General features: G+C 50.7%; 1 protein-coding gene across 4 annotated transcripts in view; it reads left to right on the top strand.

Moving 5' to 3' along the window:
* The window catches only part of atg4c (autophagy related 4C, cysteine peptidase), a 118,718-nt gene that overhangs the window by 35,999 nt on the left and 56,038 nt on the right, over positions 1–26,681 (top strand). For all 4 annotated transcript variants that reach the window (XM_038794507.1, XM_038794506.1, XM_038794505.1 and 1 more), the window contains exon 3: positions 12,791–12,874. In XM_038794507.1, the coding sequence (XP_038650435.1) occupies positions 12,791–12,874 (84 nt within the window). The remainder of the gene's footprint in view (positions 1–12,790; positions 12,875–26,681) is intronic.

Raw genomic sequence — 26,681 nt, 5'->3', positions numbered from 1 at the left:
TCTCGAAGCATTCTCTCCAGTGATTTCCCTACCACTGACCTCAGGCTCACCGGCCTGTAGTTCCCTGGATTATCCTTGCTACCCTTTTTTTAACAATAATTTTTATTAAAATTTTTCAACAACAAATTTTCTCCCAACAATAAAATAAACAAGGTATAGAAAAAAACAGAAAGAAAAGCCCCCCCCCAATACAAAGCAATAAATTAGCTGCTGAGATTGACCACCCCCTAATACTCCGCCAGGAAATCAAGAAAAGGCTGCCACTGCCGGAAGAACCCTTGTACCGACCCCCTCAGGGCAAACTTGACCCTCTCCAGTTTGATGAACCCGGCCATGTCGTTAATCCAGGATTCCGGGCTCGGGGGCTTCACGTCCCTCCACTGTAAAATAATCCTATGCCGGGCTACTAGGGACGCAAAGGCCAGAATACCAGCCTCTTTTACTTCCTGCACTCCCGGCTCCGATGCTACCCCAAAGATAGCGAGCCCCCAGCCCGGTTCCACCCTGGAACCGACCACCTTGGACAAGGTCCCCGCTACCCCCTTCCAGAACCACTCCAACTCTGGACACGCCCAGAACATGTGGGTGTGATTCGCCGGGCCTCCCGAATACCTCCCACACCTGTCCTCACCCCGAATGAACCGGCTCAGCCTGGCCCCAGTCATGTGCGCCCTATGCAGCACCTTCAGCTGAATTAAGCTGAGCCGTGCGCAAGAAGAGGACAAATTCACCCTCCCCAGGGCGTCCGCCCACATCCCCTCGTCGATCTCCTCCCCTAGCTCCTCCTCCCACTTCTCTTTCAGCTCCTCCACCGAGGCCTCCTCCCCCTCCTGCATCACCTGATAAATTGCCGAGATCCTGCCCTCACTGACCCACGTCCCCGAGAGCACCCTATCCTGCATCCCCCCTGGCGGCAATAGCGGGAACTCCGCCACCTGCCGCTTAACAAACGCCCTAAATTGCATATACCTAAAAGCATTCCCAGGGGGAGGCCCCATTTCCTCTCCAACTCCTCTAAGGTCGCAAACTTCCCGTCGAGGAAAAGGTCCCCCATCTGCCTGATGCCTGCCCTATGCCAACTCAAAAACCCAACCGGTGGTTGCCCTGTATCGGGGTCAAAACTGAGGCCTTCACTTGCTACCTATGCCACCTCCACTGCCCCCAAAGTTTGAGGGAAGCCACCCCCACTGGACTGGTAGAATACCTTGCCGGGGGGAGTGGGAGCGGGGCCGTCACCAGTGCCTCCAAACTCGTGCCCACACAGGATGCCACCTCCAACCTCTTCCATGCGGCACCCTCCCCCTCCATCACCCACCTACGAATCATTGCCCAGTAGTACCCACACAGGTTGGGCAACGCCAAACCATCTACCTCCCTGCCTCGCTCTAGGAATACCCTCCTCACTCTTGGGGTCGTCCGCGCCCACACGAACCCCAGAATACTCTTATTAACCCTCCTAAAGAAAGCCTTCGGAATCAAAATGGGGAGACACTGGAAGAGAAACAAAAACCTCGGGAGCACCGTCATCTTAACCGACTGAACCCTGCCCGCCAAGGAGAGTGGCAGCGCATCCCACCTCCTAAACTCCTCCTCCATCTGTTCCACCAGCCTCGAAAAGATTAGCCTATATAGGGCCCCCCAGCTCCTAGCTATCTGGACGCCAAGATATCTAAAGCTCCTCTCTGCCCTCTTCAACGGGAGCTCCCCTATCTCCCTCTCCTGGTCCCCCAAGTGCAGCACAAACAGCTCACTCTTCCCCACATTGAGCTTATAGCCCGAAAAGTCCCCAAACTCCCCAAGTATCCTCAACACCTCTGGCATCCCACCCGCCGAATCCGCGATGTACAACAGTAAATCATCCGCGTACAGCGACAACCGGTGTACCTCCCCCCCGCCCCGCACAATCCCCCTCCAGTTCTTCGAATCCCTCAGGGCCAGGGGTTCAATCGCTAACGCGAAGAGCAGGGGAGACGAGGGGCACCCCTGCCTCGTCCCTCGGGACAGCTGAAAGTCCTTCGACCTCCTCCCATTCGTCACCACGCTCGCTACCGGGGAAATATACAGCAGCGTCACCCAGGTAATGAATCCCTCGCCAAACCCAAATCTCCTCAACACCTCCCACAGGTAGCTCCACTCCACCCTTTCGAAGGCTTTCTCCGCATCCATCGATGCTACTATTTCCGCCTCCCCATCCGCCGACGACATCATCATAACATTAAGAAGCCGCCGCACATTGACATTCAGCTGCCTCCCCTTCACCATCCCCGTTTGGTCCTCATGGATAACCAGCGGGACCACATCTTCAACCCTCCTGGACAGTATCTTAGCCAACAACTTTGCGTCCACATTGAGGAGCGAGATCGGCCTGTAAGACCCACACTGTATCCCGCTTCAGAATCAGTGAAATTATTGCTCTAGACATCGTCGGGGGCAAAGCCCCCCACCTCCCTCGCCTCATTCAGGGTCCTCACTAACAACGGGCCCAGCAGGTCTGAAAACTTCTTATAAAACTCCACCGGGAATCCGTCAGGTCCCGGTGCTTTCCCTGTCTGCATGCTCCCCAGCGCCTCCGTCAGCTCCTCCAACTCGATTGGGGCCCCCGGATCCTCCACCCGCTCCTCCTCCACTCTTGGGAACTCCAGCTTATCCAGAAAGCGGTCCATCCCGCCCACCTCCCTAGGGGGCATCGACCGGTACAGGTCCTCGTAGAAGGACCTGATCACCCCATTAATGTCCCTAGCACTCCGCACCAGGTTCCATCCTGCATCTGTGACTCCCCTATCTCTCTCGCTGCCTCCCGCTTCTGGAGCTGGTGTGCCAGCATCCGACTTGCCTTCTCTCCGTACTCATACACCGCCCCTGCACCCTCCTCCACTGCGTCTCCGCCTTCCGGGTGGTCAGTATATCGAACTCCGCTTGGAGACTGCGACGCTTCCTCAAAAGCCCCTCTTCCGGGACATCCGCATACCTCCTGTCCACCCTTACCATTTCTTCCACCAACCTCTCCCTCTCCACCCTCTTCCCCCCCGTCTCCCTGTGCGCACAAATAGATATCAGTTCCCCTCTAACCACCGCCTTCAGCGCTTCCCAGACCACCCCAACTTGCACCTCCCCATTGTCATTAGCTTCCAAATATCCCTCTATGCACATACGGACCCGCCCACATACTTCCTCCTCTGACAGAAGCCCCACATCTAACCTCCACAGCGGGCGCTGATCCTTCCCCTCCCCCAGCTCCAGGTCCACCAAATGCGGAGCGTGGTCAGATATGACTATCGCCGAATACTCCGCCCCCACCACTCTTGGGATTAGCGCCCTACTGAGGACAAAAAAAATCAATCCTGGAATAAGCCTTGTGGACATGGGAGAAAAAGGAAAACTCCCTACCTCCCGGCCTCAAAAACCTCCAAGGGTCTACCCCTCCCATCTGATCCATAAACCCCCTCAGTACTGTGGCCGCCGCCAGCCTCTTGCCCGTCTTAGACCTCGAACGATCTAGAGCTGGGTCCAACACAGTATTAAAATCCCCACCCAAGATCAAGACCCCCGTCTCCAGGTCCGGAATCCGGCTCAACATTCGCCGCATGAAACCTGCATCATCCCAGTTGGGGGCATACACATTAACCAGAACCACCCGCTCCCCTTGAAGCCTACCACTCACCATTACATATCTGCCACAGCTATCCGCCACCACACTCAACGCCACGAACGACAAGCTCTTACCAACTAAAATCGCCACCCCTCGATTCTTCGCATCTAGCCCCTGTCCAACCTAGCCTCTTCTCAGCCTCACCTGATCCGCCACCTCAAGGTGCGTCTCCTGGAGCATAGACACGTCCGCTCCCAGCCCCTTCAAATGCGCCAAGACCCGGGACCGCTTCACCGGTCCATTCAGCCCCCTCACGTTCCATGTGACCAGCCGAATCTGTGGGGTCTTCCCCCTCCCTCTGCGCCGGTCAGCCATAGCTCTCCCTCGGCTCACCATGTCCCCGCAGAACCCCCCAAGCCTGTTCCCCACGGTGGCAGACCCCCCTCCCAACCCCCACCCACATCACCAGCAGTTCCCCTTTGGCCCCTCCAGCTGCAACCCGGTACCCCCCCACCCCGCCCCCCAAGCTAGGGCCCCTCCTAGCTGCATAAACCCTTCCATCGTACTTCCGTAAGTCAGCCGACTCCTGCTGACCCCGGCTGCTCCCACCACCCCAATGACCCCCCCCCCCCCCGGTGTAACACAACCACCACTCCCCCACCCAGTGCCGGTCCCGCCCACTGCGCCTCCAGTGCGGGAAGAAAGCCCGCGCTTCCATCTCAGACCCCCCCCCCCCCCCCCCCCCCCCCCCGACCCAACACGCGGGAAAAAGAAGGGCGCGTGACCCAGTGGGCCCGCGAACAGCTCCCCAGCCCTCCACCAGTGAAAAACAAGAAAGCACCAGAATAAATAAATAACAGCCCCAAAACGCAAAAAAGCAAAAAGGCATCAACAAACACAACCAGAAAAACGAAAGGATACCCAGGAGGACAGAGCCTCCGGACTATGTACATCAGTCCCCAGCCCCCCAGTCCTCAGTTCGAGTCCAACTTCTCTGCCTGGACGAAGGCCCAGGCCTCCTCCGGGGAATCGTAGTAAAGCTGGCGATCTTTATAAGTGACCCAGAGGCGAGCTGGCTGTAACAGGCCAAACGTCACCCCTTCTTGTGAAGCACCGTCTTCGTCCGATTAAAACCAGCCCTTCTCTTCGCCACCTCCGCGCTCCAATCCTGATAAATCCGGATCTCTGCATTCTCCCACTTGCTGCTCCTCTCCTTCGCCCATCTCAGCACACACTCACGGTCAACAAAGCGGTGAAAACAGACCAGCACCGCCCTAGGCGGCTCGTTCGGCTTGGGCTTCCTCAACAGCACTCGATGGACACCCTCCAGATCCAAGGGCCCCTGGGAGGACCCCGTGCCCATTAACGAGTTCAACATCACCGCCACATAGGCCCCCAAGTCCGAACCTTCCAGCCCCTCTGGGAGGCCCAGGATCCGCAAGTTCTTCCGACGGGAGCGGTTCTCCATCTCCTCCATCCTCGCTAGCCATTTCTTGTGGAGCGCCTCGTGCAACTCCACCTTCACTGCCAGGCCTAGGAGTTCGTCCTCGCTCTCCGAGGCCTTTTGCAGTAGCTCTCGGATCTCTGCACCCTGAGCCGTCTGGGTCGCCATGAGCTTGTCCAGGGAGGCCTTAAACGGTTCCAGAAGCTCAGCTTTCAGCTCTCTGAAGCAGCGCTGAAGCAGCTCCTGCTGCTCCTACACCCACTGCTGCGATGCTGCCGGTTCCCCGCATGCCGCCATCTTGTTTTTCCTGCCTCGCACCTTTCTCTGCTCCAAAGCCGATTTTTTAACCGTCCCGCTCCTGGTCCAGTCCATCCACCGCCAGTTAAGCGCAGTGGATATGTTCCCACCCCGGGAAAAGTCCAGCCAGCACCGCTACGGGCCCTTAAAAGAGCCCAAAAGACCGAAAATAGTGGGAGCTACCGAACGTGCGGCTTAGCTCCGCATCACCGCAACCGGAAGTCCCCTTGCTACCCTTCTTAAACAAAGGAACAACATTAGCTATTCTCCAGTCCTCCGGGACATCACCTGAAGAGAGTGAGGATCCAAAGATTTCTGTCAGGGCCTCGGCAATTTCCTCTCTTGCCTCCTTCAGTAATCTGGGGTAGATCCCATCAGGCTCTGGGGACTTATTTTTCAAGACACCCAACACCTCGTCTTTTTGGATCTCGATGTGACCCAGGCTATCTGCACACCCTTCTCCAGACTCAACATCCACCAATTCCTTCTCTTTGGTGAATACTGATGCAAAGTATTCATTTTAGTACCTCGCCCATTTCTTCTGGCTCCACACATAGATTCCCTTCCCTGTCCTTCAGTGGGCCAACCCTTTCCCTGGCTACCTTCTTGCTTTTTATGTACGTGTAAAAGGCCGTGGGATTTTCCTTAACCCTATTTGCCAATGACTTTTCGTAACCCCTTTTAGCCCTCCTGACTCCTTGGTTAAGTTCCTTCCTACTTTCCTTATATTCCACACAGGCTTCGTCTGTTCTCAGCCTTCTAGCCCTGACAAATGCCTCCTTTTTCTTTTCGACGAGGCCTACAATATCTCTCGTTATCCAAGGATTGTGAATTTTCCCATATTTATCCTTCTTCGTCACAGGAACATGCCGGTCCTGAATTCCTTTCAACTGACATTTGAAAGCCTCCCACATATCAGATGTTGATTTACCCTCAAACATCCGCTCCCAATCTAGGTTCTTCAGTTCCTGCCTAATATTGTTATAGTTAGCCTTCCCCCAATTTAGCACATTCACCCTATGACCACTCTTATTCTTGTCCACCAGCACTTTAAAACTTACTGAAGGTGGTCACTGTTCCCGAAATGCTCCCCGATTGAAACTTCTACCACCTGGTCAGGCGCATTCCCCAATACCAGGTCCAGTACAGCCCCTTCCCTAGTTGGACTATCTACATATTTTACGAGGCCCTCCTGGATGCTCCTTACAAACTCTGCCCCGTCCAAGCCCCTGGCACTAAGTGAGTCCCAGTCAATATTGGGGAAGTTAAAGTCATCACAACAACCCTGTTGCTTTTACTCCTTTCCAAAATCTGCCTACCTATCTGTTACTCTAACTCCCGCTGGCTGTTGGGAGGCCTGTAGTAAACCCCCAACATTGTGACTGCACCCTTCTTATTCCTGATCTCTACCCATATAGCCTCACTGCCCTCTGAGATGTCTTTCCTCTGTACAGCTGTGATATTCTCCCTAACCAATAGCGCAACTCCTCCACCCCTTTTACATCCCCTTCTATCCCGCCTGAAACATCTAAATCCTGGAACGTTTAGCTGCCAATCCTGTCCTTCCCTCAACCAGGTCTCTGTAATGGCAACATCATCATAGTTCCAAGTACTAATCCAAGCTCTAAGTTCATCTGCCTTACCTGTTATACTTCTTGCATTAAAACATATGCACTTCAGGCCACCAGTCTCACTGTTTTCAGCAACATCTCCCTGTCTGCTCTTCCTCAGAGCCATACTGGCCCTATTTCGTAGTTTTCGCTCAATCTTTTCACCTTCTGACCTATTGCTCCGGTACCCAATCCCCTGCCATACTAGTTTAAACCCTCCCGTGAGACACTAGCAAACCTCGCGGCCAGGATATTTATGCCTCTCCAGTTCAGATGCCAGCCGTCCTTCACACCTGCCCCGGAAGAGCTCCCAGTGGTCCAGATAACTGAAACCCTCCCTCCTACACCAGCTGTTTAGCCACGTGTTTAGCTGCTCTATCTTCCTATTTCTAGCCTCACTGGCACGTGGCACAGGGAGTAATCCTGAGATTACAATCCTAGAGGTCCTGTCTTTTAACTTTCTGACTAGCTCCCTGAACTCCTGCTGCAGGACCTTATCCCCTTTCTGCCTATGTAATTTGTACCAATATGTACCACGACCTCTGCCTGTTTTCCCTCCCCCTTCAGGATGCCCGCTACCTGTTCTGAGACATCCTGGAACCTGGCACCAGGGCCACAGAAGCGTCTATCTGTGCCCCTGACTATAGAGTCCCCTATGACTATTGCTCTTCGCGCTTTGACCCTCCCTGCTTAACATCAGAGCCAGCCGTGGTGCCACTGCTCTGGCTGCTGCTGTTTTCACCTGATAGGCTATTCCCCCTAACAGTATCCAAAGCGGTATACCGGTTCGAGAGGGGGACAACCACAGAGGAATCCTGCACTGACTGCCTGCCCCTGCTGGTGGTCACCCATCTCTCTGCCTGCACCTTGGGTGTGACCACATTTATACAACTGCTATCTATGATGCTTTCCGCCACCTGCATGCTTCTACGTGTATCCAACTACTGTTCCAACTGAACCATGCGGTCTGTGAGGAGTCCCAGTTGGGTGCACTTTCTGCAAATGTAGCCATCCGGGACGCTGGAAGCCTCCCGGACCTGCCACATCTCACAGTCAGAGCACTGCACTCCTCTAATTGACATTGCATTAACTAATTAATAAATTAAATTTAAAAATGAATTTTAAAAATAGTTACTGTTAACTATATTACATAGAATTTACAGTGCAGAAGGAGGCCATTCGGCCCATCGAGTCTGCACCGGCTCCTGGAAAGAGCACCCTACCCAAGGTTAACACCTCCACCCTATCCCCATAACCCAGTAACCCCACCCAACACTAAGGGCAATTTTGGACACTAAGGGCAATTTATCATGGCCAATCCACCTAACCTGCACATCTTTGGACTGTGGGAGGAAACCGGGGCACCCGGAGGAAACCCATGCACACATGGGGAGGATGTGCAGACTCCGCACAGACAGTGTCCCAAGCCGGAATCGAACCTGGGTCCCTGGAGCTGTGAAGCGATTGTGCTATCCACAATGCTACCTCACTGGATTTCTACTATAAATGTAAATGCTAAATACAGTACTCTCCGGTCTCTGGCTTAGATATCCCTCTAAATTATGATTAAGTAATTAATTAATTATGTTTAATTAGCTTAACAATGTTTAATTTTTAAATTTAGTGCAGATTCCCTACCAGCCAATCAGGTCGCAGCTTTCCTGTGACGGCACTTTTCAGTTTTTTCCTCCCCCAGTCGGAATACTCAGAAAAGCAGGATATCTATCACTTACCTGTTCCCAAGCTGCTCCCCAGCTCAGTCACTCTCTCTCCTGCTCCCGAAAATGAAGGCCGCTGGAAACTGGGGGTAATATTTTATGTCACCTACACAAGACAAGATGCATGATTAGACCGGGGGTAATGGGGGTGGGGTTGGTGTGAGGGTGGTGTGTGGAGAGGGTGTTGATGCAGGTAGCACGGAGAACCGCAACTCAGCGTGGTCTCACTTCCTCGCCCGAGGTCGATCTCCACCCTGGCGACTGCTCTTTCCTCAGGCCCACTGACCATGTCCAGGTCTCGCTGCTCTGCCGCAGTGAGTGGCCGCAGGTCCGGTGGCCTCCAGTTTTCTCCAGCTCACTCCGGTCTTCTCACGCTTCCTGCTTTTATGGCGATCTTCCCTTGGTGGAACAGAAAACGCACAGTGTTAGACAGTCGACGCATGCAGCCCAGGGGGTGGGTAGCTGGTGGGTTCAGTGGCCTGGGCACCCGGCCATGGCGGTCGGTATGGGTACTGGCATGTGGTGCATGGTAGGGGTTCAGCCGCCCTCCTGGTGGGGTGGGGTTATGGGTGTGTGGGACGGGGGTTGGTGCTAGGGGAACAGTTCTGCCTCCCAACCCTGGCCGTCCTGAGGATGTTATGCAGTTTTTTATGGCACTGCAGGACAGTCCGGATGGTGTTACTGGTGGTGCTTGCTGCCTCTGCCACCTGCTTCCAGGCACGGTAAGTGGCGGTGGTGGCTGACAGCCTCATTCCCAGGCCAGGGTACAGGGTGGCCCGTCTGTCCTCCTTGGCGTCCAGCAGTGTCTCAAGCTTGGCATCGGTAAACCTTGGCGCCAATAAACCTTGGCGCCGAGCTTGAGACGCTGCCATCTTGTTGGCTGGGATGGTGTGTATGGGGAGTGAAATGAATCATAGAATTTACAGTACAGAAGGAGGCTATTCAGCTCATCGAGTCTGCACCAGCCCTTGGAAAGAGCACCCTACTTAAGCCCATGCCTCTATCATATTCCTGTCACCCACTAACCCCACGTAATTTTTTTTTTTAAACAAAGAATTTTATTCAGGTATTTTAGGCATATAGAAAAAGTGGCATTGTACAGTACAAAAAAAAAGAAGTCAAGACACAAATTAAACATAGTGCAAACCACGGCTTTGTTCAGTTCACGCACGGACCTGCCTCAATATCCCCCTATTCTACTCTACCCCCCCCCCCCCCCCCCCCCCCCCCCCCCCCGAGCTCCTCTTCCCGCTTAAGCTTCAGGTTCTCAGTCTGCGTTTCCTCAGCAACCCCACGTAATCATTTGACACTAAGGGGTGATTTAGCATGGCCAATCCACCTAACCTGCACATCTTTGGACTGTGGGAGGAAACCGAAGCACCCAGTGGAAACCCACGTAGACATGGGGAGAAAGTGCAAACTCCACACAGTCACCTGAGGCCGGAATTGATCCCAGGTATCTGGAACTGTGAGGCAGCAATGCTAACCACCGTGCCACCTACATGCGGCTGCAGCTTGTCCGCCTCCTGGGTAGCAATCGCGAATCTAATGAATCCCGCACCGTTTCTCATTGGAATCGATTGTGTCCCACGCGGCGTCGGTGCTGCTCCTTAACGGTCATTGAATCGGTCCAGGCGCGGCACCAGTTTTGCTGTCATCAATCTCCACGACTCCTTCCCCGGCGTCAGCACTTTGTCTCAATAACGGAGAATCCAGCCGCATGTCTTTTAAAGTGGCACAAGTTAAGAAGGCTGTTACAAAAGGATAAATAGAAGTAAAGAATGCAAAAAACAAAGACAGTGCTGAAAAATACATATGAAACCATCGTTAGTTCTCAGCTGGAGTATGTGCCAATTTAGGCACCAAACATTTGGAAGTCTGTTAAGGCTGTAAAGAAAGTGCAGGGGAGATTTATTTGTATGGTATCAGGGAAGAATGTTTTCAATTTCCTCCAGTGGCCAATATGTCCTTCCTAACACATGATGCCCACAGCAGTTCACAGTAATTTAGGTGTGGTTTAACAAGGGTTGTATGTAACTGAAGCTAGAATCATACAATCCATACCGTGTTAAAGGAGGCCATTTAGTCCATCGAGTCTGCACCAACCTTCCCGAAAGAGGACCTCGCCGAGGCCCCCGCCCCGCCCTATCCCTGTAAAACCACCTAACCCGCACATCTTTGGACACTAAGGTTGGCCATTCTATATTGCCCCTATCTAACCTGCACATCTTTGTGACTGTGGCAAGAAACCAGAGCACCCGGAGGAAACCCACGTAGACATGGGGCGAATGTGCAAACTCCATACAGCCAAGGCCAGAATTGAACCTGGGTCCCTGACGCTGTGAAGCAGCTGTGCTAACCACTGTGCCACTTTCTGCTGCCTTGTATTCTTGTATCTCTAGATCTAAAGGCCAGCATTCCATTAGCTTTGGTGATTATTTTTTGTACTTGATCATTACACTTTAATGGTCTATATACTTGGACCCTCAAGTCTCTTTGGACCTCCATTGGCCTTTCAATATTTAGAAAGTATCCTTTTTTAAAATCATATTCGGGTCTAGAGAGGGTGACCTCACAATTTCCTACATTGAAATCCATTTTCCACACTTTTGCCCATTCACTTAATCTATCAATACCTCTTTGTAATTTTATATTTCCGTCTACACCGCTTACAAGACCATCTATCCTTCTAACATCTACAAATTTGTATATGTGGCTTTATATCCCAAGCCATTAATGATTTTTCTGGAATAAATAAGGAGCAACTGTTTCAGTGGCCATAATGTCGGTAACCTGAGTAAGTACATTTTAAGGATTAAGAGATTAAAGCAGAGGTGACAATAGGAAAAAAATTATTGTTACCCAGTTATGATGACCTGGAATGCACTATCTGAAAGGTGGTGGAAGCAGTTTCAATAATAAATTTCAAAAGAGAATTGGATAAATATTTGAAGGGGAAACATTTGCAAGGCTATGGGGAAAGAACAGGTCAGGAAGACTAATTGGATAGCTCTTTCAAAGGGTTGTCAAAGGCACAATGGCCTCCTCTGTGATGTATCATTCTTTGATATAAATGCACTGCTGCTCTGTAACAAAGTGAAGTTGATTTTCTCTAAATTTCAGAATATTGTGTAAAGTATTTTGGAATCAAATAAAATGCTCGAGCTGCTAAATTTGTTCTGTAACCTTTCTTGACAAAAGACCTTATTCATCACGATAGAATTTTATAAAATGTGTGGTATTTCAAATTTGGGTGTGAAATATGTTTAAAAAAACATGATTTTAAATGTTAGCACAGATCTTTTTTAAATGGCAGTACATGTAAACTATATTTCAATCTTTAAAATCATTGAGTGTACGTGTAATTTTCTGACTGGCATTCCCAATAAAATGAAATGTCAGTAAACATTCTCAGTAGGATATTCAACTTAGATAGGTTTCATAGCCGAGTGTGATCCTGTCCTGACCAGACTTCCAGGCATGCATGCTTTCCAACAGGAATCGGTAGCAAACAGTGGTGGGAGTTTTTTTTTAAAGTTCCTTTCTCTAACCCAGGCTCTGAGACCAAATTTAGTGCTCCTGCTGCTGCTCTACTGTTGCTCTGACTATATTAATTAACTTTACATAAACCAGGGATGGAAAGTGACCAGTATGATCCAATCCCTGTTAAATAGGGGCATTTTTAACTGAGTCTTCAGAGTCAATGGGCAAATATTTGCTTGACAATTGCAGGTTTCATTGTGTCATTCAGCTCAGTGCTCTGATCTATAATCTGTTCACTTTGAAACATTTTGAAAATCTTGGTATTGCCAACAAAATAAATGACCGTTACATCTTCTCCCATTTCAGCAGCAAAGTCAATTCTTATGTTGCTTCCAATCCCCCACCCACAACACCAACCACACCCCACCCCATTGAATGCTTTAATGAAATCTAATTTCTTTAGATGCCAACTGTGCAGCTTTTTTGCCAATGGCAATTTTTTTAAAAAGAGAGTTAAAACAATGGACTTCTGTATTCTGTTTGTGAGTGAAGTTTTCTGGGTCACTCTGGAAATAATTGGAAATGTCCCATGAAGCGCTTTGTAGTATTGCTAGCTAATAATACTCTTCTCTGTCTTTTCTCCCTTCAGGCTGGGTTGTGAGAACCAAAACAAATTTTAGCAGAAACTCGCCTGTCTTTTTGCTGGGAAAATGCTATCATTTCAAGTCAGAGGGTAAGTACAAATACTTGCTTTTGATTTTCTTAAATGCTTCACTGTTTTCAGTTTATAATTTGGGGTGGGGGAGATTGCGTGGGTATAAAGCTGCTGTATGTTACACATTGTTATTTCACTTCTGTGACTACATTTGAAATAAAACAGGCAATACAATACACAGCATGTTGATCAGCCTGCAAAAGAAAGATTGCATGACAGACATAGATCTCTCTGAGAGCTAAGCCCCACCTGAAACATTGGCCTGCCTTTTCTCTTTTCGATGTTGACCGATGTTGCCTCCAGGATGAATGTCGGATTGCTCCACTCGATATTAAGGTTATATGTGAAATCAGTTTGGGGGCAGCAATCCAAAAGTGTGCTTACTTGCAGAACAAAATTGGCCACACACTAATTAATTAAAAATTGTAAGTCTGAGAGAGGCTGGGAAATGAGGAAAATAAAGTCACAATTGTACCGTTGATGTCAAGGAACACAGTTAGGGTCGATTTTGGAAGCCTTATTTTGCACCTAACTTGATTATTTCCTTAACGGGTAAAACTTGATTATTTCATTTCTGTTAATCAAATGGACCAGGCAGTTCAAGCTGGATCATGTTACAGAGATGCAATGAAGTTGTCATGATGCTTGACTCTGAAAATGATATGATTCTGAGTTTCTCCCTATGGTGAAGGTGGTTCCATGTTGTACAATGGTGCTTCAGGATGTTGGACAGCTACATCCTTTCATGTTAAGAAGGGCTTAATAATCCACTTCTGGTAGTTATAACTGGGTAATAGAATTCAAAGAAATTTACACGGCAGAAGAAAATACCTTCCAATCAATTTTGGAGTCACTTTTTAAAAAGAGAGACATTTGTTGGTTTCTTCCAACTTCTAAAAGAGTCCAGGAAAAGATCCTCATTAAACAGAGGTGCACTTTAACAGTAGACTATCAAATTGACTAATACATGGTACAATATTTCTGTTGTGCAACAGTGTAACATTTGACATGGTAAGAGCAATGCCACAGGAAACATGATAATAAAACATACCAGAACAACTTGGATTAACACATTCCAAGTTGCTTCACAGCAACATTATCAAGCAAAATTTGACACTGAGCAACATGCAATATTTGGAGCCGATGTCTAAAAGCTTAACCAAAGAGCATCCGAAAGGAGAAAAGAGAGGCTGAAATTTTAGGGAGGCAGTTACAGAGCTTGGGGCCTTGACCACTGAAGCGATTAAAATCAGGGATTCTCAAGAAGTCAGATTTCGAGGAGTGAAAAGATCATGGAGGGCAGTAGGGCTGAAGAGGGTTGCAGAGGTTATGGAGGGAGACTGTCATGGAAGGATTTGAAAACAAGAATGGGAATTTAAAAATCAAGGTATTGCTTGACTGAGAGCCATTGTAGGTTAATGAGCACAGGAATGATGAGTGAATGAGACTTGGCATGGGTTAAGACACAGACAGCAGAGTTTGCATGGCTTCAGGTTTTTGGGAGGCTGGATAGGAGTGCATTGCAACGGTCAAGTCTGGAGGTAATAAAGATGTGGATGAGGCTTTCAGTGCAACTGAGCTGAGGAGGGATTAGGTTGAGTAATGGTATTATGGACGTGGAAATAGGTGGTCTTAGTAATTGTGCAGATTTGATATTGGAAGCTCATCTGTACCAAGTATAACACCATGGTTACAAACAGACTGGTTCAATCTCATTGCCAGGGAGAGTGATGGAGTTGGTGGCAAGGGAATAAGGTTTCTGGCAGGGACCAAAGACGATGGTGTTTATATAATTTCTCACATTTCCCAAACCTCTTAATATAATTTGTCACATCTCCCAAACCAAGTGAGAAAACTCTTATACCATTGAGTTCTCTAAAAGCCACAAGAACAGAATCAAGTTCTTATCTGAATCATAGCATTTCCAACAATACAGCAATCCCTCACTACCCCATTATCAACAAAGATTGTGTTTAGTTGCTGGAGGAGGATTTGATTCCACAGCCTTTTGATTTCGAGGTGAGATTATGAGATTATTCCCAGTTAAACCAGGCGGATATGAAGTGTTTTATATCAAGGAGAAAGTACAGGTAATGATCCAGTGGTTCAGTTCAAAGGGAAACCTACAAACTGTTATTGATTTATCTTGATTTTACACTTTAAAACTATCCAGGAATAGATACTTTGTGTAAAACTCTCAAATTTGACTTTGTTCTCCAGAATCTCAAAATGCATGGAGTGCTTTGAAAAATTATTACTTTTGAAAGTATTATCCAGGACTTCTATGGGGAACTGTACCGGTCTGAACCCCCGGTGGAGGGGGGTGGAATGGGGCGCTTCTTGGACAAGCTGCGATTCCCGAGGGTGGAAGAGGAGCAGGTGGAGGGACTAGGGGCGCCGATCGAGCTGGAGGAGGTGGTCAAAGGGATAGGGAGCATGCAGTCGGGGAAGGCGTCGGGGCCGGACTGGTTTCCGGCGGAATTCTATAAAAAGTATTTGGACCTGTTGGGCCCCCTGTTGGTCCGGACCTTTAACGAGGCAAGGGAGGGGGGGGGGGGCTCTGCCCCCAACTATGTCACGGGCGCTGATTTCCTTGATCCTGAAGCGGGACAAGGACCCTCTGCAGTGTGGATCATATAGGCCGATTTCGCTGCTGAACGCCGATGCTAAGCTGCTGGCAAATATCCTGGCCACTAGAATAGAGGATTGTGTGCCTGGGGTCATTCATGAGGACCAGACGGGGTTTGTGAAGGGAAGGCAGCTGAACACAAACGTACAAAAGCTCCTCAACGTCATTATGATGCCGGCTGTGGAAGGGGAGGCAGAGATAGTGGTGGCATTAGATGCGGAGAAGGCCTTCGATAGGGTTCAGTGGGAGTATTTGTGGGAGGTGTTGGAGAGGTTTGGGTTTGGGGAGGGGTTTATCCGGTGGGTGAGGCTGCTCTACGAGGCCCCGATGGCGAGTGTAGCCACAAATAGGAGGAGGTCGGAGTACGTTCGGCCTGGTGCGGGGTGGGGAGGAGCATCGAGTGTCGCTGTACGCGGACGACCTGTTGCTGTATGTGGCGGACCCGGTGGGAGGGATGCCGGAGGTGATGCGGATTCTTAGGGAATTCGGGGGTTTCTCGGGGTATAAGTTGAACCTGGGCAAGAGTGAGGTGTTTGTGGTGCATCCGGGGGATCAAGAGGAGGGGATTGGTAGGCTCCCATTGAAGCAGGCAGGGAAGAGCTTCAGGTACCTAGGGGTCCAGGTGGCGGGGAGCTGGGGGGCCCTGCACAAGCTCAACCTCACAAGGTTGGTGGAGCAGATGGAGGAGGAGTTTAAGAGGTGGGATATGTTACCGCTGTCACTGGCGGGGAGGGTACAGTCCGTTAAGATGACGGTGCTCCCGAGGTTTTTGTTCCTGTTCCAGTGCCTCCCCATCCTTATCCCGAAGGCCTTTTTTAGGAGGGTCAACAGGAGTATCATGGGATTTGTGTGGGCGCATGGGACTCCGAGGGTTCGAAGAGTGTTCCTGGAACGAGGCAGGGATAGGGGGGGGGCTGGCATTGCCCAACCTCTGTGGGTACTACTGGGCTGCCAATGCGGCGATGGTGCGTAAGTGGGTAATGGACGAGGAAGGGGCAGCATGGAAGAGGATGGAGGCGGCGTCTTGTGTGGGCACGAGCTTGGAGGCGCTAGTAACGGCGCCGTCGCCGCTCCCTCCAACGAGGTATACCACTAGCCCGGTGGTGGCGGCTACCCTCAAAATATGGGGGCAATGGAGATGGCACAGGGGAGAAATGGGGGGCTCAATGGAGGCCCCGATACGGGGGAACCATCGGTTTGTCCCAGGGAGCTTTGATGGCGGATTTCTGGGCTGGCACAGGGCAGGGGTTAGGAGGTTGAGGGACCTGTTTGTGGAGGGGAGGTTCGCGAGTTTGGGGGAGTTAGAGGGGAAGTTTGGGCTCCCCCCCCGGGGAACATGTTTCGGTACATGCAGGTTAGGGCGTTTGCCAGGCGGCAGATGGAGGGGTTCCCCTTGTTGCCCCCACGAGGGGTGCGGGATCGGTTGCTCTTGGGGGTGTGGGTTGGAGGAAGGAGGATTTCGGACATATACCGGGTGATGCAGGAGGTAGACGAGGCCTCGGTGGAGGAACTGAAGGGTAAATGGGAAGAGGAGCTGGGTGAGGAGATTGAGGAGGGGACGTGGGCGGATGCCCTGGAGAGAGTGAATTCCTCCTCTTCCTGTGCGAGGCTTAGCCTCATACAGTTCAAAGTGCTGCATAGGGCCCACATGACTGGGTCGAGGATGAGCAGGTTTTTCGGGGGAGAGGACAGGTGTGCTAGGTGATCGGGGAGCCCAGCGAACCACGCCCATATGTTTTGGGCGTGCCCAGCGTTGGGGGAGTTTTGGAAGGGGGTAGCAAGGACGGTGTCGAGGGTGGTGGGATCCAGGGTCGAGCCAGGCTGGGGACTCGCAATTTTTGGGGTTGCAGTGGAGCCGGGAGTGCAGGAGGCGATAGAGGCCGGTGTTCTGGCCTTTGCGTCCCTAGTAGCCCGGCGGAGGATCTTGCTCCAATGGAAGGATGCGAGGCCCCCAAGCGTGGAGGCCTGGATCTCTGATATGGCGGGGTTCATTAAATTGGAGAGGGTGAAATTTGCCCTGAGGGGATCAGTACAAGGGTTTTTCAGGCGGTGGCAGCCTTTTCTGGACTTCCTGGCGGAACGGTATGGAAATAGGCCGACAGCAGCAGCAACCCGGGGGGGGGGGGGAGAGGAGAAGGATTGGTGGGGGGGGGGGGGGGGGAGAAGGATTGGGGGTGGGGGAGAAGGATTGGGGGTGGGGGAGAAGGATTGGGGGTGGGGGAGAAGGATTGGGGGGGGGGGGGGGAGAAGGATTGGGGGGGGGGAGAAGGATTGGGGGGGGGGGAGAAGGATTGGTGGGGGGGGGGGAGAAGGATTGGGGGGGGTGGGGGGGGGGGGTAAGGATTGGGGGGAGGGAGAACTGTGCACATGGGTTTGGGGAGGGTGCTATCTCTTTCCCGTTCGTGGTCTGGGTGCTCTTTTGTTTTTTTTTGTTTTTTGTTTTTGTTCTTTCCTTTTGTTTGAAGTTGCTCTTGAAGCTGGGGGGGGTATTGTTCATGGGGTGTTACCACGGTTGTTTGTTAATAGAGTTAAGAGGTTTATATTTTGTATTTTGTAAAAATTTCAATAAAAATTATTTAAAAAAAAAAAGAAAGTATTATCCATTTGACTTGTATTGTGACGCACAGAGAATGTCGTTCCATGTTAATCAGTCATCATGTACTGTTGGACATTGTATCTCTCCTTCATAAAATCATTATTTTAGCTAAGCTGGATGAAGCTATTTGAAGAGTATTTTGATATGATTTGTTCATAAATAACAATACCTGAGATGGCTTTTTTAAAATGGTGCAATGTCTTATTCTTATCACTTGATGTCACTGCAACCAACAGTTAGATTGAAATAAGTTACGTTATTGTGGTACCTGATTCTTGCCACTGAGTGGCATTGCAGGAAATCAAGTTGTTTGCGGCAGTGCTTCACAGCACTACCCAGTGGCTGGTACTCAATATTACATTATGACATTTCATATCCAGTGTAAGTATGAGGAATTATATGTATCAGGAATTCACAAAAAAAAAGACATTTGTGAGTGGAAGGAAGTTTAAATTAATTGCGTGTTTTGGGGTAAAGAAACAATGATTTGCTAAACACTGGGAGAAAAAGACATGAAAGATATGGAAAAAAGAATTTCAAAAGGAAATTGGATGGGCACTTGAGAGAAATAAACCTGCAGGGTTAGAAGGTTATAGTGGAGCAATGGGACTGATTGAATTGCCCTGAGAGAGCTAGCACTGACTCAGTGGGTCTGATGGCCTCTTTCCGTGTCATTCTAACAATCCTAATAACTATGAATCTCAACCATTGCAGTAAGAGACAAAAACTGGTGATTCAGAAAATATGAAGGAATTTTATATTCGTTCATGGGATGCAAGGTCAACATTTATTGCCCAACATTCTTGCTATGGAGAAGGTGACGGTGAACCACCACAATGCTTGTGTTGCAGGTGTTCCTTCAATACTATTAGGAAGGGAGTTCCAGGACGTTGATCCAATGGTGATCATGGAATGGCAATATATTTCTGGATGGTGTATGACTTGGAGGGGAATTTTTAGATGGTGATAATCTCTTGCACCAGCTCTCTTGTTCTTCTACATCAGACTTGTCTAACCTTTTCGCCTGGGCGGCCACATTTCAAATTTTTTCTCACTCGGGACTGATGAGCAAATTTTGGAAAGTTGGTTTGCCATAACGTTAAACATGAATTAAAACAAAAACTGCTGAGGCATGAAAATAAACACATTTTTGAATAAAAAAACAATGCCAAAGTAATAAACTGATAATGTATTTAAAAGAGTACTAAATGAAGATGGCCATTACAGTTTGTGCATCCAGTTCACTCCCAATCTCCGGGCACTCACTCACTCACTCATCCACTGTGAATGTGGGTGAAAGTGTGCATTGGTATGGGGAGGGTGAATGAGAAGCGTGAGACTGGGAGTGAGCCAGAAACACACCCCACACACACACTCTTCTCTCTCACGTTCGCACTCTTCCCCACCACCCTCCTCCCTGCTCACTCTCTCCCACACTCACACGCTCTCTCCTCTCTCACACACACACTCATACTCTCCTCTCTCACACACAAACTCATACTCTCCTCTCTCACACACACACTCATACTCTCCTCTCTCACACGCACTTTCCTCTCTTTCTCACACACACACTCATATTCCCCTCTTTCACACAGCCATACACACTCCCCCCTCTCACTTTCTCTCTCACACACACGCACACTCTCCCTTCTTTCTCCCACAGATATACACATTCCCCCCTCACACACACACACACTCCCTACTCTCTCTCACCTCACACAAACTTCCCTCTCTCTCTCGTATACATTCTCGTGTCTCTGTCTGTCTCGCTCTCACTGTTTCTCTCTCTCTCTCTCTCTTTCCTCTCACACACACATCTCTTTCCTCTCTCTCACACATTCACACTCTCCTTTCTCTTTCACACATTCACACTCTCCCTTCTCTTTCACACATTCACACTCACTTCTCTTTCACACATTCACACTCTCACTTCTCTTTCACACACACTTTTCACTCTCGCACGTATACTCCTGTGGGCCCCACTCATTCTAAGCCCCCGATCTTCCCTTGGGTCCTCCCAGGCTTCATCTTGCCTCGGGTCCTGCTGGGCCCCGTCCCTGCCCTTTTCCCTCCCAGGCCTGCTCTCGTGTCGGGCCCTCCCCAGCGCTGCTCATAATGCGCCTATTGTGGTGAATGAGATTCACACGGTATTATAGTTACCAATGTCACTCTGTTCCAAGTATATATATATATGTATCAATATTGTAAGTGCAGTTGCACTACCTGACGACGAGGGGGAGTAGCTCTGGGAGTACTCGAGAGTTTGTACTGGGCTCCCTCCTTGGCTCTGCCCAGAACTCCTCCCCCTGGAGCTGCTGTATAAAGATCCGTGCCACAGAGTCAGCCAGCCAGTTCACCGAAAGTTCAACGGCTAACAGACTGGCTCTGTTGTAAGTATATTAAAACCGCTATTCTAACCCTACAAGCACGTGTCCGTAGAATTGATGATTCCATCAATTTAATATACTTACGAAACAGTCGAAGTAAATCATGGAAGCAGCCCTCAAGCCCGGATGCCTAGAACTCGACCCGCAGGATGCAGAGGCTAAAGAAATTTTTTCCCACTGGCTGAGATGTTTTAAGGCATACCTGGCAGAAGCCAGCACCGCTGGAACAACGGAGGAACAAAAACTCAGCCTACTGCATGCGAGGATAAGCCACAGAATCTCCACACAGCTAAATCCGGCCGGTTCTTACACCGCAGCGCTGACGATATTGGACAAAATGTACGTTAGGCCCATTAACGAGTTTTATGCACGCCACGTGTTTCCGACTCGCCGTCAGCGGCCTACAGAACTGCTAGCCGAATTTGTACGGGAACTGAACAATCTTTCTAATGACTGTAATTATCAAGCCGTTACCGCGGCTCAACATAGGGAGCTTGCTGTGCGGGACGTTTTCGTAGCGGGCCTTGGATCTAACTATGTGCGCCAAAGACTGCTAGAAAAGGGGGCCCAGGACTTAGATACTACTGTGGAGGCTGCTACCACTATGGAAGTCTCCTTCCGCAGCCTCACGTCGTTTCCCGCGGACCCCGCGACCTCGTCGTGGACCCCCGACCAACAATCCCCCCAGGGCTGTGCCGCACGGCCCCCCAGCTACCGCGCTGCCAAAGCCAGTTACTCTGCTGCCCCAGCCAGCTACTCAGCTGCTCCAGCCAGCTACTCAGCTGCCCCAGCCTGCCACTTCTGTGGCCAAAGCCAGCACCCGCGGCAGCACTGCCCATCCGTTCCGCGACCTGCAGCAGCTGCGGGAAGAAAGGCCACTATGCCAGAGTGTGCCTCGCGAAAAGGGCCCCAGTTTCTAACTCCCCAATAGAGAGAACAAATCACTCCCAACACCATCGGGCCCGTGGGCCCGAAAAGCTGCGGCCTATGCCCCGACTCTGCCCCCTCCCGCCACGTGCGTTCCATGGGGGCCACCATCTTGGCAAACCCCCACCATGCGGCTGGCCACGTGCGACTCATGGGGGCCGCCATCTTGGACACCATCTTCCTCGCCGCTCACCACGTGCGATCCACGGGCCCCATCTGCATCTACATGCTCAGAAAGCTCATCTGAAGACTACGACTTCCCCGGGCACTCATCGCGCGGCCCGCAACTCGGTGCAGCGACCCTGCATCAAGCTCGGCAGAACGTACTGGCATCTACTCGACCGGACGCCCACTCGGAAGACTACGACTTTCCTGGGCACTCATCACACAGCCCGCAACTCAACGCGGTCACCCTAGATCAATCCCGCCCCAAGCACCTACGAAGTTCGATGGCGGAGGTCCAGATCAACGGGTACAGCACGCCATGCCTCTTTGACTCTGGGAGCACCGAGAGCTTTATACATCCAGAGCTGGTAAGACGCTGTTCGCTTCCTATTTTTCCTATGAGCCAAACTATCTCCCTCGCTTCGGGCTCCCACTCAGTCCAAATCCAAGGACGCACCGTCGCTACCCTCACAATTCGAGGCGTTATTTATTCAAAATTTAAACTTTATGTCCTGCCTGACCTCTGCGCGCCACTCTTCTGGATCCACGGCCTGGATTTCCAGTGCAACCTCAAGAGCCTCACCCTCAGCTTCGGCGGGCCCCTGCCCCCACTCACTATCTGCAGCCTAGCCACGCTGCGCATCTCCCCCCCTCCTCTCTTCGCCAATCTCACTCCAGATTGCAAACCAGTAGCTACTCGCAGCAGGCGTTACAGCCTACAGGATAGGGTCTTTATCCGATTGGAGGTCCGACGGCTGCTCAGTGAGGGGATCATAGAGGCCAGTAATAGTCCCTGGAGAGCTCAGGTGGTGGTCGTCAAGACCGGGGAAAAAATTTGCATGGTCGTCGACTATAGTCAGACCATAAATCACTTCACGCTCCTAGACGCGTATCCCCTCCCCAGAATTGCAGACATGGTTAACCAGATCGCCCAATATCGGCTATTTCCCACGGTGGATCTGAAGTCTGCATACCACCAGCTCCCAATCTGCCCAGAGGACCGCCACTACACGGCGTTCGAGGCCGATGGCCGCCTCTTCCATTTCCTCCGGGTTTCCTTCGGCGTCACTAACGGGGTTTCGGTGCTCCAACGAGCAATGGACCGAATGGTAGACCAGTACGGGCTGCGGGCCACGTTTCTGTATCTGGACAATGTTACCATCTGCGGCTATGACCAGCAGGACCACAACGCCAACCTCCATCGTTTTCTCCAGACGGCACAGAAATTAAACCTCACTTATAACAAGGAGAAATGCGTTTTCCGCACAAACAGACTGGCCATCCTCGGCTACGTCGTGGAGAACGGAGTCCTGGGCCCAGACCCGGACCGGCCCCCTCTTAGAACTCCCCCTCCCTCATTGCCCCAAGGCCCTGAAACGGTGCTTGGGGTTCTTTTCATACTACGCCCAGTGGGTCCCTCAATATGCGGACAAAGCCCGCCCACTCTTTAAGGCCACACGATTTCCCCTGTCTGCTGAGGCGCGCCAGGCCTTCAGCTGCATCAAGGAGGACATTGCCAAAGCTGCCATGCGGGCGGTGGATGAATCCACTCCCTTTCAGGTTGAGAGCGACGCCTCAGAGGTAGCTCCAGCAGCCACTTTAAATCAGGCAGGGAGGCCCGTTGCATTTTTCTCCCGTACCCTATCCGCTTCAGAACTTCGACACTCCTCTGTCAAGAAGGAAGCACAAGCCATCGTGGAGGCTGTTCGTCACTGGAGGCACTACCTCGCAGATAGGAGGTTCACCCTCATCACCGACCAACGATCGGTTGCCTTTACGTTTGACAATTCGCAAAGGGGCAAAATAAAAAATGATAAAATCCTTCGGTGGAGGATCGAACTTTCCACCTATAGTTACGATATTAAATATCGACCAGGGAAGCTCAACGAGCCCTCGGATGCCCTATCCCGCGGGACATGCGCCAGCGCGCAGATCAACCGTCTGAAAGCTATCCACGTTGACCTCTGCCATCCAGGGGTCACCCGGCTCGCCCACTACATCAGAGCCCGAAACCTGCCTTTCTCCAACAAGGAGGTAAAAGCGGTCACCAGGGACTGCCCGATCTGTGCAGAGTGCAAACCGCACTTCTATAGACCAGACAGGGCCCACCTGGTCAAGGCTTCTAGGCCCTTTGAACGCCTTCCGATTGATTTCAAAGGGCCACTCCCCTCCACTAACAAGAACATTTATTTCCTCAACATCATCGATGAGTTCTCCCGATTCCCTTTTGCCATTCCGTGCCCCGACATGACCTCCCACACAGTTATTAGGGCCCTGCATAGTGTCTTCACCCTGTTCGGTTTCCCCAGCTACGTGCACAGCGACCGGGGTTCGTCCTTTATGAGCGACGAGCTGCGTCGGTACCTGCTCAACAAGGGCATCGCCTCGAGCAGGACTACCAGCTACAACCCCAGGGGGAACGGGCAGGTGGAGAGGGAGAACGCGACGGTCTGGAAGACCGTCCTACTAACCCTCCGGCAAGAAGTCCTCCCGGACGCGCTCCACGCAATTAAATCACTGCTCTGTACAGCGACAAATCAAACCCCTCACGAGCGGCTCTTCATTTATTCTAGGGGCACTACCACAGGGGTCTCACTTCCGGCGTGGCTGAGGACACCAGGCCCGGTCCTCCTGAGGAAGCACGTCAGGGGGCACAAAACTGACCCCCTTGTTGAAAATGTGCGCCTCCTCCATTCCAACCCCCAGTACGCATTTGTGGAGTTCCCGGACGGTCGCCAGGACACAGTATCCCTTCGGGACCTGGCACCCGCTGGATCCAACCCCCCACCCCCACTGAGGAACCCCTTGCCGCCCCCTCGCGCCCCCAATTCCGCAAGTTCGCCCCACCGGTTCCATGCGCCAGCACCAGCCCGCCCCCAGCGCCCCCAGTCTCCGGTCAAGCCAGAGGTGTATGAAGTTTGGACGAGACCCGCCCCGGAGTCTGCCATCGTACCCCAGCTCTCAACACCCACCCAGCCACCGCAAGAGGCTGCAACCCCGGTGCTCCGCAGATCGAAACGAATAATTCGTCCACCGGACAGACTAACTCTGTGAGCCACCACCCCCGCCGCACTCGATTTTTTTCACAGGGGGCGAATGTGGTGAATGAGATTCACACGGTATTATAGTTACCAGTGTCACTCTGTTCCAAGTATATATATGTATCAATATTGTAAGTGCAGTTGCACTACCTGACCACCAGGGGGAGCAGCTCTGGGAGTACTCGAGAGTTTGTACTGGGCTCCCCCCTTGGCTCTGCCCAGAACTCCTCCCCCTGGAGCTGCTGTATAAAGATCCGTGCCACAGAGTCAACCAGCCAGTTCATCGAAAGTTCAGCGGCTAACAGGCTGGCTCTGTTGTAAGTATATTAAAACCGCTATTCTAATCCTACAAGCACGTGTCCGTAGAATTGATGGTTCCATCACCTATTAGCAGCACATGAAGGAATACGCCAGCCTGTGATTGGACAAAAAGTAGTAGCAATTTTCAAATCTGAGTCTATTCAGTAGACTATTGACTATTTTATGTCCCAACAATAGATTGAGCTGAGTTCAGAAGGGCTGTGGAGCACAATCAGACCTGTGGCTCGCTGGTTGGACAAGACTGTTTTATATCATAGTGGTTGCAGGTTTGAAAGATGCAGTCAAAAGAATTTTAGCAAGTTATTGTGTAGATGGTACAGATTGCTGCTACTGTGTGGAGGGGATAAAACTTTAAAGGGATGGATAGGGTGTCAAGTTTCTTGAGTGTTGTTGGAGCTGCGCTCATTCAGGCAAATGGAGCGCATTCCATCACACTCCTGACTTGTGTCTTGTAGTTGGTGGACAGGCTTTGGGGAATAGGGAAGTGAGTTATGAAGGCAGCATTTCCTGCCTTTGACCTGCTTCTGTAGCCATTGCTGCATGCGGGCATGAACTGCTTCATTATTTGAGGTGTTGCAGTTGGAACTAAACACTGCAGTCATCCTAGAACATACCTATGATGCAGGGAAGGTCATTAATGAAGCAGCTGGAGATGTTTTGGTCTTGAAAACAGCCCAGAGGAACAGATACACCAATTTCCTAGAGCTGAGATTATTGTCCTTCAACAGTTACGACCAACCTTCATTGTATTAAGTGTGATTCCAGCAAGTGGAGACTTTTCTGCCTGATCCTCAATGACTTCAGGTTTGCTAATGTTACTTGGTACTACACTGGGTTAACATCACCTCTTACATTTAGCTCTTTGCTCATCTTAGGACTAAAGCTTTATTTATTTTTAAAATTCTTTCACTAGAGATTATAGGATCATAGAATGTACAGTGCAGAAGGAGGCCGTTTGGCCTATTGAGTCTGCACCAGCACTTAGAAAGAGCACCCCACCCAAGCCCACACCTCCACCCTATCCCCACATCTCCACCCTATTCCCACACCTCCACCCTATCCCCGTAATCCCATCCAACCTTTTTGGACACTAAAGGCAATTTAGCATAGCCAATCCAACTAACCTGCACATCTTTGGACTGTGGGCGGAAACTGGAGTACCCAGAGGAAGCGCGCGCAGACACGGAGAGAATGTGCAGACTTCACACAGACAGTGGCCCAAGCCAGGAATCGAACCTGGGACCCTGGAGCTGTGAAGCAACTGTGCTAACCACTGCTACCGTGCTGCCCATGCGATTATTCTATGATTCTGTGTGGGTGTCACTAGTTGGCCAGCATTTATTATCCACCCTAATTGCTCTTGAAAAGGTGCTGGTGAGCTGCCGCCTTGAACCACTGTAGTTCATGTGGTGTAGGCACACCCACAGTGCTGTTAGGGAGGGCGTTCCAGGATTTTGACCCTGAAACAGTGAAGGAATGGCGATATATTGATGGTGTATTGCTTGGAGAGGAAATTGCAGGTGGTGGTGATCCCATGAATCTGCTGCCCTTGTCCTTCCAGATGATAGAGGTCATGAGTTTGGAAGATATTGCCAAAGGAAATAAAGATGGCCATTAGAGGTCTGAAATCATGTAGGCTTGGCAAAATTAATGAGCATTGGAGAGCAGGCTATTGTTGGCTCAGTGTTGCTTATTACCACTGTCAAAGAAACCTTCCATCATTTTATTTATAATTAGGACGGGGGCTGTAATAGGGCAG

The sequence above is a fragment of the Scyliorhinus canicula genome, chromosome 4 (assembly GCF_902713615.1).
Source record: "Scyliorhinus canicula chromosome 4, sScyCan1.1, whole genome shotgun sequence".
NCBI classification, from domain to species: Eukaryota; Metazoa; Chordata; class Chondrichthyes; order Carcharhiniformes; family Scyliorhinidae; genus Scyliorhinus; species Scyliorhinus canicula.
The sequence above is the reverse complement of the archived record's forward strand: the minus strand, read 5'-3'. Positions and strand labels throughout refer to the sequence as shown.